The sequence below is a fragment of the Pleurodeles waltl genome, chromosome 6 (assembly GCF_031143425.1).
Source record: "Pleurodeles waltl isolate 20211129_DDA chromosome 6, aPleWal1.hap1.20221129, whole genome shotgun sequence".
Lineage (NCBI taxonomy): Eukaryota > Metazoa > Chordata > Amphibia > Caudata > Salamandridae > Pleurodeles > Pleurodeles waltl.
Window position 1 is genome coordinate 1,445,745,866 of NC_090445.1, and position 12,801 is coordinate 1,445,758,666.

At 40.9% G+C, this 12,801-nt stretch overlaps 1 protein-coding gene across 2 annotated transcripts in view; it reads right to left on the reverse strand.

Annotated features, from left to right (window-relative positions):
- The window catches only part of WDFY4 (WDFY family member 4), a 778,336-nt gene that overhangs the window by 430,474 nt on the left and 335,061 nt on the right, over nucleotides 1–12,801 (reverse strand). For both annotated transcript variants that reach the window (XM_069240880.1, XM_069240879.1), the window contains exons 27-28: nucleotides 11,711–11,878; nucleotides 9,172–9,272 (exon numbers count right to left, since the gene is read on the reverse strand). In XM_069240880.1, coding sequence (XP_069096981.1) covers nucleotides 9,172–9,272; nucleotides 11,711–11,878 — 269 coding nt within the window. The remainder of the gene's footprint in view (nucleotides 1–9,171; nucleotides 9,273–11,710; nucleotides 11,879–12,801) is intronic.

Consider the following 12,801-nt stretch of genomic DNA (forward strand, 5'->3'; position numbering starts at 1 on the left):
TGTCACAGATGCATTACATGCCAGCAAATGAACGTGGGAAAGAAAACTGTTGTCAATATGAGTCACATTGAAGATCAGGTGGCCTATTAAACAGAATGCAGATGGATTTCATTGAGATACCTGTGTGTGGTGGTTTGAGGTATGGGTTCGTGATTGTCTATATATTTAGTCATTGGATTGAAGCCTACCCTGCACGTAGAAATGATAGCCTCACAGTAGCAAAGCTGTTACTTAGGGAGCTAATACCAAGATTTGGGTTCCCGGCCTCTTTAGAATCAGCTAGAGGAAGTCACTTCAATAACGAGGTGTTAAAAATGCCATCTTCAGCCTCAAATATTGAGCAGAAGCTGCACTGGAGTTGCCATCCTGAAGCTTCTGGATTAGTAGAGCAAATGAATGGTACTTTAAAATCTCGACTGGCAAAGATTTGTGCATCTACTTCTCTGAAATGGTCTGATGCTTTACCTTTGGTTCTGATGAGCATGCAGAGCGGTCTGGCACTGGCATGTAGGTACTCTCCCCGGGTATTCCTTTTGGAGTGGTAAGTTTGGATTCTGGTTTTCCCTGCATTTGGGTCTCTCATTCACCCCGGTCCTGCGGCAACCCCACCGGATACCAGCATTACTGTCCATTTATTTTATATTCTGCTTGTCTTCTGCCCTGCCTTTTTCCCTCGTTTCTCCTCTTCTCTTTTTACTTTTTTTTTTTTTTTTTACTTTTTTTACTTTTTTCTTCCCTCCCCTACCTGGACCTTATTATCCTTGGCATCTCGCCCCTTCCCGCCCCCTTTAATCTCTTTTTTCCCCCCACCTTCAAGAGTGTGACTACAAGGGAAAACCCCACCCCCGGCTTTACCCACACCAGAGGCCATTTGCCCCTATTTCTGGGGTAAGTCAGCACTGCATGTGTGTTTGAGTGTTTTTCCACTTTTTATTGTATATTACCACCAGATTTTGCTGTGTTGTGTGCAGTGATGTGCCACCCTTCACCCTTTATAATCCGTTGTTTATTTATTATACATTACATACCTACCGTACCATCAATCACCTGTTCAGGTAGGCTTTTAGAATTCACTTAATGAGCACATCACTTAGTAATAGTGCTCCGGGATCCTAGACCCTGACGAATGCCCCTGACCTACCAGCACTTCGAGAGGGCAGAACCATGTTGGTCATACATATACCTTTTTAGACTCCAAGAGACATTAATCTCTAGTGAGCCTTCTTCCCCGATCTTAACCTTACCAACATGCACCTCCATTAAAGTTTAATTAATTGATATAGGTGACATGTATGGTATTTTTATTCTCACCCTATCTGGATCCCTGTTATTTATCCAGTAAGTTTAATTTCAGCACTCCCTCTTGTTCTTTTAACTAAGAGGTTGAGTCCGCCCAAGTAGTACCATCTTACTTGGGTGGGGCTAGGTGGTCAAATGATGAAGCAAGACACTATTATGTGTGTGAGACCACCTAGTCCGTAAGGGGACTCCCTCTCCCCCCTTATTCAACACAGACATCCGTTCTAGAGACACTCTCCACACATGCTCTCCTTTTTTCACGAACCATGACCTAACCGGTACTGACAATTAAGGGAACACTGGTCCGACTCCACCCTCAACCCCAATTATCCCACACCTTTAGTGGTTATATAGATTTCTCTTGGGAGCTTGCGTGGGATAGTATCACTCCCAGTACTCTCTTTTTGTGTTTTATGAGCAAGCAAAGTACACCTGACAGAAAAACGGGTTGATCGCCACATGAGATATTGATGGGCATATTGCTAGCTGTTTCTGCAAATGCGCTTTTAAGCATAACAGAAGACTTGGTGCTAGTTACTGCAAGGGCTTAGCTGAAGTGGTTCGCTCTTTGTCTCACCAGGTGGAAGCTACAGCTGTGCCAACCAACCCAAGACCAGTGTCACAGTCTTCGTGCTAGTGATTGGGTGGTGATCAAGAAGCACATGTGGAATACTTGCTTGGAACCAAGGTGGAACGGACCATTTCAGGTTATACTGGTGACGACGACTGCTATGAAGTGTGCTGGAATTCCAAACTGGATTAATGGCAGTCATAATGGTAAAGTTCTACATCCTTTGGATGATGAAGATTCAGTGTTCCTGAAAGCACCAGCAGAAACTGTACAGTCCTGAGAGAAGCAAGAGGCAAAGACAGAACAAGAGACTGCAGAAGTAAATACAGTGCAAACTGGTTAAGATTCATATCCAGGTACTCCTCTGAAAGCTGAAACTGAAGAGAATCTCAATACTCCTATCAGCAGAGACGGAAGTGGATGTAGCACGAGAGTCAAGTCTGAGCCAAAGGACTCTCCCAGAAGCAGACAATTGGGAAAAGAGATAAAGCAAACGTAGTATCTTGAAGTAGTCGAAAGTGGAGTTGAGTTCAATCAAAGCGATACAGATTTGACTCCCCCTGAAATGGCTGATGGTGCAGGTGAAACCAATAAGTCACAGAAAAATGTGTCAGATTTCTGCTAAACCAAGAAGAATCGTAAATCGTGTAGTGCCATCACTGTACAGAAAAAAATGTGAAAGGAGATAAATGGCCTTTCTTACATGCAACTGAAAAAGCTTATGATGTGTTGTCAAGCATAAAGGAGGAAACAGAAACAACAGAAGGAACAGATATGTAAGCCGAAGATACTCAGATCCTGAATGGGCGTACCTTGCAGCTGATGAGTGGAAACAGAAGTTTATGTCCTTTTGTTTTGAATGCGAGAATTCAGTTCAACATTTTTTAACTTTAAATCATAATTAAGCTGAGTTTTGAAAATACATGGTCACATGACCGAGAAAGATAATATATACTGAAAATAATAGTTAGTAACCAACAGATTGTGATCTACTAAAAGAGACATTCAAAACTGATTTTAACAAAGCTGCTAAACCGACTTTTGATTAATTCTGGAGTCCCTGAAAGTTGCTGTATATAATCGCAAAGAAAACTGAAGATTATTTTTGATTTTTGATTGTGGCTTCATAGTTAAGTCTATATTTCTATATTTTTCTTTTCTTTCGCTTTTGATTCTTTACAGGGCATGAGTACCAGTTTCAATAGAAACAATGAGTATAAGTATGTATGTGTTGGTTTGGCAGTTGCATGTGTGTTGTTAAGTTTGTTGTTGATCATAAGCGTAAGTGTTTTTGATAAAGCTGAAACTACTTATAACCCTTCTCTAATACTAGCCACTGCTACACTTACTGAGTTAGACAAGTTTGATAAAGATAAGGTACTTAGACAGTTCATAAGGAGATCTTTCTTCTAATATCTATTATCATTTGTGGTACGAATATGTTGAGTCTGTGGATATGAGAGAATTTTATGTGTGTACACAAATTCCTTCCTCAGTATAGTAAGGGATTACATATCATAGCTTACCACTCATTTATAAGATTAGGCGTAGTCTCTTATTAACAAGGCTTTAAAATCAGGAATACATACAGTATTTGTACGTGCATTTTGATCCAGTCTTTTCTTTTGCTCCAGTTAACCAACACTTGAGTAGTATTGCTTAAGCTAGAAGTATAGACATTGTAGGAGGTTTCTTTGAAACTATATTGACATTTGGTACGGCCTATGCTCACAGGAATAATTTGACGTGTATACTTTCAGCAACTGAGAAGGGTTTCATGAATCAGGCTGATGATAGAAGAAAGGCAATGAATGAGAAAATAGAGAAGGGTTTATTAAAATCCAATTGTATGAATGATGATGCATATAGTGTAACTAATATACAAAGAAAGCTTGCTTTAGACTATCAACATGTATGGAAGCTTTGTATATACAGGCCTCAATCCAGAACTGATACTAAGTTTGTGGGGGCACATGAATGCAGACATGTATTTCTAGGAATATATGGGACATTATTATACTAAATGGACAAGATCCTACAATTCCTGGTGTATACTATATTTGAGGTAGTAATGCCTATTATCGTCTTCCTAAGGGATGGTATGGGACTTATTACCTGGGAGTGGTTTTCCCTAAAATGTACCAGATTGACAACATAAATGATACTCATGAGAACTTAAGACCAAGATCTAAAAGGGCAAGCTATTCAGAAATGATTGGAGACATATTTGGAGCAATTCTTCCTTCCGTAGGAGTTGTTCTGAATGACACGAAGATTCAGAGATTGTCAACCATTGTGGACAAAATGTAAACAGATGTTTCTGAAGCAATTCTTCTTATGGATACAGAAATGGTTCTTCTGAACCTTCTTACGTTAGACATCCTTTTAGCAAAAGAGGGCGGAGTCTGTCAGATACATAAGGTGCAATATTGTTGCACTTTTATCCTAGACAGCAGTAAAGAAATAAGAAGCTGCATTCAAAATTTGACAAATATGAATTCTGACAAAGGCCCTGAAACAACCGAGTGTAAGGGAAAATATAGGCAAAAGTTTCACTAAAATAGCAAATTGGTTGGGAAATCTTGGTCAGGGTGCTGTGGTAATAATACTGAAACCATTATTAATGGTGGTTGTGTGTCTCATTTGTATATTCGGATTTTACAGACTGTATAAATTCATACAATTACAAAGGATGAGAAATCAACAGAGGAGGGAAGAAATTGAAATGGAAAAGATAAGAAGCGGATACTTTTGTGACTTGAGAAATTTTGAAGAATGGAGAAACCCTAATTCAAGATATACTAAACAAACTACACTTTTGAATTGTCTATTTATAGTAGTGTTCTTTTATGATGGCACATATTGCCGTCAGAGGAGAGATTGCTTGAGAGCAAACATTTTTAATAACATGAATAACCAAAATATAATAAATAATGTGTATTAAAAGTTCTATTTTAGAGACATTTGTGCTAGAGAGGTAAAATGCGCATGTTTGAAAATGTGGTCTACATGGTGTCTGCGCCCTCGAATTCTATGTGAAATAATAAATGACTAGGAAAATGTATATTGATGAATCACAACCACACGTACTGACATAAGATGATTAACATTGATGAGCAAAACTACTGATTTGAAATTATTATTGATTAATTGAATAATGTACTAAATATGGTTTCAATACTATAATCGTTTTATTCTTCAATTATTAGCATTAGTTGAAAATGCCTAAGTTTTAGTATTTTTCCACAAGTACAGTGTTGAAATGTTGTGCTGACTTTAGTGAAATTCTTTTGCATACATTGTTTATTAGACATCCCATAGAAAGCTCACAGTTGAAATCTACTGTTTTTTCACTACGTTCATTCTGTACTTCCTTGTGATAACTATTGAACATTTTAATAATCGGCCTTAGTTTCTGGTAGGAAGTAAGGTCAGCTAAATGTCATGCTCTGTGCTGTTTTCTACAAAGTTAATATTTTGCAGAAAATGCCAATCAGAGATGAGTGTCAACATGAACCTATCTGGAGAAGGAATGAAGAAAGATACAACTGAAGAAGAAACTTAATTCAATTGGTTGTTCATTTACAAACTGCATAGTGTTGTCCAGCAGAAGTCTAGATAGTGATTTTTGGGACTTTAATTAAGCAAGGTTTTAGGTGATGTAAGTTAGTTCCGTTCAGTTCTTTCCAGTTTCAGTTCTGTGCAGTTCTTTTCAGTCCAAGTTTGATTCTTCCTAGTTACTTATGATTTTACAAGTTCAGACACCTTAGGCCCAACTCTACTGAACTGTTGCCATGTTCCATGTTCCTGAAGCTGATCCCTGAAGACCTGCTGTTCCTGTGCTCTGCTGATGAAGACTCTGCTAACTGCTGTTTCCGTTAGGAGAGGTATAACCAAATTGCATTTGTTTTTCCTTTGCAGGTTTTCCCTTATAATTCAAACGCATATTTTTGTTAGCGCCATAGTAAGATGTTTTCCAAATGCATTTTTGTCTTATTTTTAATTTTTTTGTATGTGACAAAGCCCAAGCCCTCACATGCTTTTGGAATTAGAATCTGATAGCTAGGATGTCTGACCCAATTATTGAAGTAAATGTTTATTAATTGATTGTGATTGATTCAACTGCACAACTAATGAAAACTGTTGCTATTTCTCAAATAATTGTGTAGTTATTCTGTATAATGTTTTTGGAGTGTTTAATAGTAATTGTTCTTATAAGATTCAGATTTTTCAGATGATTGGACAGTCTATGTTGGTTCTGTATTGCTATGATTTGGTTTAGCTTATTATTTACGTGACTTTAGCATTGTTAATATAAGGGCAATAAATGTATAAACTTTATTAAATTGAAGTGGTAATTCATGAGTACATAGGTCTTGGTGCATATAAATTACTGACTCTTTATTGCATATTGTTGTTGTTTTTGGCTGATGGTTCTCATTGTTTGATTTGATGATCTTTTTACTCCTAAGTCAAAAAATTAAAATCGACTTCTGAGGGTAGTAGATGTCACTGCCCTATTATGTGTCACCTAAGCCTAATTTAGGAGGTCACATGCCCACTAGAGCTAATGATAAAAGGTCAAAGGATAGAGGTCAGTGACAATGGAATGTACTGGGGCCGAGGCATGCAGTAAACCAAAGAAACAGACACGTATGGCAGGATGATGGATGGACAGGTGAAGCGATAGACAAAGCACAGAACAGATCAGTGTGGACCAGGATAGATGTTAAAGTATACAAGATGAATGGGGAAGAGCAAAAGGTGGAAGGACACATGAGAATCTGTGGGATTGAAAAGACAAAAAAATATTGAGATGAAAAATAAAGCAAGCACTGGCAAAGCCAACAGGTTTTGCCTGAGCAAGAGATGTTGGTTTTGCTAATGTCTTTTCACCATGTTGTACAGCAGCGTGCAGTGAAACAAAGTAGAGGACTAGGGTGGAGTGGCGTGGAGTGGGGTAAACTGTCTTGGAGTGGTGTGGCGTACAGTGGACTGTCGTAAAGTGGAGTGGCGTGGCATAGATTAGAGTGGAGTGGACTGGCGTAGAGTACAGTGGTGTAGAGTTGAGGAGAGTAGAGTGATGTATGAGTGCAGCTGAGTAGATTACAATGGAGTGGAGTGGAGTTGCATGGTGTAGAGTGGTGTGGATTGGCTTAGATTGGAATAGCGTGGCTTGGAGTGTTGTGAAGAGGGGTGTAGAGCGGAGGGGTGTATAGTAGTACTGTGTAGATTGGCATTGTGTAAAGTGCCATAGAATGGGACAGAGTAAAGTTGCATAGAGTGGCACTGACTTGAGTGCCATAAAGTTAAGTGGATTAGAGTGCAGTGGTGTAGAGTGCAGTGGTGAAGGGTAGAGTGGTGTATAGTGTACTGGGGTGTAGTGAAGTAGAGTGGTGTAGATTAGAGTGGCATAGAGTGCAGAGCAGTGTATGGTGCAGTGGCATAGAGTACAGCGATGGCGAGTAGAGAGGTGTAGAATGTAGTGGTACAGAGTAAACTGGCATACAGAACAGTGGTGCAGAGTAGAGTGGCATGGAGTGCAGTAGCTTGAGTAGAGTGTAGTGGTGTAGAGTGCAGTAATGTAGAGTGCAATGGCATAGGATGCAGTGGCATAAAGTGTAGTGTCAGAGTGGAATAGTGCAGAGTATAGTAGTGTAGAATGCAGTAGAGTGGTTCAGTATAGAGTGCAGTGGCATTGACTAGAGTGGTGCAGAGTGCAGTGGCATACAGTAGAGCGGTGCAGAGTAGATTAGAGTGATATGGAGTGCAGTGGCTTAGAGTACAATGGTGAAGAGTAGAATACAGTTGCGCAGCGTGGTACAAAGTAGAGTGCAGTGGCTTACAGTGCAGTGGCATAGAGCAGAGTGGTGCAGAGTAGAGTTGTATACAGTAGCGTGATGTGGAATAGAGTTGTGTGGCTTATAGTGAAGTGGTGTAGAGTACAGTGGCATAGAGTAGAATAGTGCAGAGTAGGGTAGAGTGCTGTAGAGTACAGTGACATGGAGTACAGTAGTGCAAAGTAGATAAATGTGGCATAGAGTGCAGTGGTGCAGAGTAGAGTGCAGTGGAGAAGAGTGTTGCAGTAGAGTGGTGTAGATTGCAGAGGTGTAGAGTAAAGTGGCTTAGAGTGGCACAGAGTAGTGTAGGGTTGAGTGAAGTGGCCTAGACTGGTGTAGAGTGCAGTGGCATTGAGGACTGTGGTGCAGCGTAGAGTGGCATAAACTGCAGTTGTGTAGAGTGGTGAAGAGTAGAGTGCAGTGGTGTGTAGACAGTTGCATAAAGGAGAGTGCAGTGGCATACAGTGTAGTGGCATTGAGCGCAGTGGCATACAGTGGTGCAGGGAAGAGCAGAGTGGCATAGAGTAGAGTGGCATAGAGCAGACTGGCGTAGAGGTGAGTAGTGTAGAGTGGCACAGAGTGGTGCAGAGTAGAGGGCAGTGGCACAGAGTCAGTCGTGTAGAGTGCTGCAGAAAAAAGCAGAGTGGCATATAGTGCAGTGGCACTGAGTAGAGTGTCATAGAGGGCAGTGGCATAGAGTGGCATAGAATGGTGCAGAGAACAGTACAGTGGCATAGAACTGTGCAGAGTAGAGTGCAGTGGTGTGGAGTGCAGTCGCATGGAATGCAGTGGTGTAGAGAGGTGCAAAGAAGAGCCTGAGTGGCAGAGTGCAGTGGCATTGAGTAGAGTGACAGGGCAGTGGTGCAGTACAGAGTGGTGTAGAGTGCAATGGCTTAGAGTGCAGTAGCAGTGAGTGGTGCAGAACAGTGTGCAGTCACATAGAGTGCAGTGGTGTAGACGGAATGCAGTGCTTAGAGTGCAGTGGCATAGATTAGAATGCAGTGGTGTGGAGTGGAGTGGCATAGAGTAGAGCAGAGTGTAGTGATGTAGGGTACATGGTAGGGGGGGGAAGAAGCTATATGGAGGGGATAAGGGAACATAAACTCCTATATAGAGTGCTTGAACACAAATAAAAAAGTAGTTCCAAAAACAGAGAGGTGGATGGACACAAGTACTTGGTCCTTGCTCCAGGGAGGGCCAAACACAAGAAGAGGATGTGATCCCCTCATGCCAAGACAAATAGGGACAAAGGGAACGAGATTCAACATTAAAGCTAAAAAATGGTAAACTGTGGGTGGGCTCTAAGCCCACTGTGATTCAAGAACATGTCTTGCAGAGACAGCGCATGTGCTCGCTAGGCATTATCTAAAAAGAACAAGAGATGGACAGAAGCAAGCAGGAAGAAATGGAAACGAAAGACCAAGAGGTGGACAGCAAATGACACATATCATACAGTCCTACCTTTAGTTTCCACCGTTTCCACATCAGAGAATACCGCCAAAGAAATCTGTTTTTCATCCACTGAAGACGGGTGCAAAGTATAAACGAGAAGCAAGCCAACTCTTTAAGAGACAGTAAAGTGCTCAGTCAGGGGATACATGTATGTCAAAAAGGAGCAAACATTTGTGTAAACCTCATACCCTCCCCTCTTTCTCTAGCACAGACACACAACAAAATGTAGAAATATGTCTCATGTGTCTTTATCACGAGACTTTGAAACGGGCATCTCTCGGATGTGTGGATTGGTCTTCACTGCACCTCATCTCCCAGTGAGAGGGGCGCTTCACAGCTCCCCACGGTGTTAGCTACTACACAACACCATGACTTCACCCCCGAAGCTCCAGTCTAAAGCGCTCTACTGCTTCATCACAGCAAATCTGCATAACTGCAGGACATCTCATCACGATAATGTTAATAATATTATTAATAACAATAATAACAATGAGAATCATCATAATCATCATCATGTACGGTAAGAATATTATAGCTATTATGTTGGTGACTGAAATCGTTTATTGTACTGTGTTTTATTTTCTTAGAACTGGTGCCATCTGACGTCACAGCAGCCCACAGGGCACAGTGGCTTTCACTTAAGTGAAGGAAGCTGGTGTGCGGCACTCCAGGCACTGCTGCTGTGGAGCAGAAATTTCTAAAAGAAACTGTCCCTCTACAAAGACAAAGGTTGAGGCCGTGCTCAATGCACCGAATGTAGAACCTCTTAGGCAGCCACCGAAATGAGCCTCACCTGTCTGTCTAAGCAACAAAAATGACAGCATTCAGGGGCGAAGGGTAAATTAACTGGCTTCTTTGCGCCATCATTTTCCAGTGAAACAAATTATATTTTTTCTGAACGGTCCACAGGCTGCCTAAGGACAGCTGCCAAGATGCCCCATGTCGTATGAAATCTCCAGCATCTTCTGCCTTCAATTGATTGCATTCTGGGACATGTAGTTTTGATTTCGACATTGAAAATCACAAGTCGCATAGGGCTCTTGTCTAGATATACACGAGAGGCAGAAAGAGTAACACATCATATGACATGGCACGGTGCCACTTGCAGCCAAGGAGAGTGCCAAAGGCCCACTTACATATGGGATGAAATAAGCTCTTACATTATGATGGATACTGTAAATCACCTCGGATTTCCGTGATCAATATAGTCACTTTGTTTGTGAGCTCTACATGGTCACAGAACTCTTCAGTGACTTGCAATATCCTTATAATGTGCACAAGGGGGTACTTTATTCGACATATAACTATGATATAAATAATAATTGCAGCAACAAATATAACAATGACATAATGTTTAGGGCTGGTTAAGATTCTTTCACACGGATTTCTGCAGATTGCGGAGATTACTTCAGAAGTGAGCTCACACAATGGTTGGCTTTTCTACCTTATATGCCCTCAGATCTCTACTGGAATTGGTGAAGTTACAGGCACTGATGTATCTATATCTGGTGGCTCATTAGCAAACGTTTGTAAAAAGTCCAAAACTGTGCTGCTCCTATGCGATCTGCTACATTTGAAATAGATTTCCAATGTTGTTCGAGATGATAAAAATCTGATGAGCTACACCTCCAAAAAGTAAACATTCCGATTTCCAGAAGTACTCCTCCATTCCTACTCATGTGACTGTTCCTGGAAGGAAAATCTCCCTCAATAAGAGTGACCGAAACTCTCTTTGGATCTTTTCCAAAAATGTTCTCCATGGAGAAACTCTCTCCCTACACCACCCTGCTAAACTTTGACTGTTTAGGGGAACAAATAGACCTAAATGTCAAGCACTTTCCTTAAAGTGATTAGAAGAGAAGGCCTCTTATTTACCAACAGCATCATAAATCACAGATCCAAGCCCAGATGCGCAATATGAACCTTGAATGCCTTCAACCCTCGGACAGGGTAAAATCACTTGGATGCTCTTTTAAGCGCATGCGTCACCTTCGGCGTACACCCATGTCCCAGCCAGGCCCTAAATATATGGTAATCTGCCACATATGTGCTGTGTCTGCCATTCTAAATGCAACATATATAATATGAAAGTTTGAGGTAAAAAACTTGAAATTTACAACCCTAATTGCATTTCTTGTTCAACTAAAATAGATGAAGGTGCAACAATATTTGAGAAGCTGTCCTGACCTCTCCCTCTATTCACTTTCATCGCTTAGGGCAGCTAATCACAACTCAGACGTAAATGTGAGTTTGCGCCTCAATCAGGATTACAACATGCATGAAATTACCACACAAAACAAAACCATCGTTTTTCCCACACAAAATTGCCATGTGAAATTTTACAACATGTGTGCAAGTAAAACCACAATATTACAAGTTACACAGCTCTGAAAGAGGAACCATTGGGAATATGGAACAGGGGTGATAACATGCCGGGGGCGGGGGGGAACAAGCTTTGCGATATCTGTATTTCCTTGGGCAATATTACATCATCAAAATACTATCCAATCACAAGAGCCTTCAAGTTAAATGCAGGCACATATATTACCTTAGGATATCCTTCGTGTTGAAATATCCCTTCAATAAGTGGGTGAGGATCGTACAGATGATGGTGACTTTGGGCTTGGTAATGCTCGGCTCATTCAGTAGGAAGGTAAGTTTGGGCACCATGTCCATCTGATGTGCAGCTTCCGCATTATCACATCCTGCAGTCGTGCTGAAACAAAAATACACATTAGTAGCCTGAGGGCTGCATCACAGATCCTACGGATTCCTACTGGCTTACATGAAACATGCCTCCACCTTCAATCTATGTAAACGGAACACATGGAAGTGCGGAGTTAGAAAGGATGTATGAATCTGTAACAGGCCAGTAAACTTGTTTTATTACCCAACAGAATCAACCATTTTGTATCCCGACCTTTAGAAGAGGGTTCATCCTGTTTTCCTTTGCTAAAATCTTTCAGCCAAAAATGTGTAAATCCCAATTTCGACAATACTTACTGATCTTATACTTTCGCACATAATAACCAATAAGTTTATGAGCAGAAGGCATCTTTGTCTTACGAAACACGTTTCTTTTTTTATTGATTGATTTTGCTCAACAGTTACACATTTATACATAGCAGACGATTCCAGAAAGAAAAACAATTCAATTAATCTTCCGTGAAAAATACTACTCTTAAGGCACATAAAAGATACCAAATGGAAGGCGTAGATATGAAACCCAACCCATATCCTGAGGAAAGCAGGCATTGGCGCCCAAGAGGGAAAGGGTAGAAAAAAGACCGAGACAATAATGACACAAACCTTCTAAACTTAATTACCCGTCCCCGAACATTCTTGGGGCATCGACTCTTGCACCCAATTGGTAACTACAGCCTACACTCTAGCCCCCTCTTCTGTTTCTTTCACCCCTTACTCTTACAGAGATTTATTTCCATGTTATACACTGAGAACAGTCTTCATCTCCACATTGCAAAAATTGGTGGATCGGAGTTTATCCATTCTGAATCAATACACAGGTGAGTGACTGCCATAGCTACAAAAAGTAAATATGCTTCCATCCTCAGTGTCTCCATATCACCTAACCCACTAGTCACAACTAAAAGCATCCTAACAGATAATAGTTGAACCAGC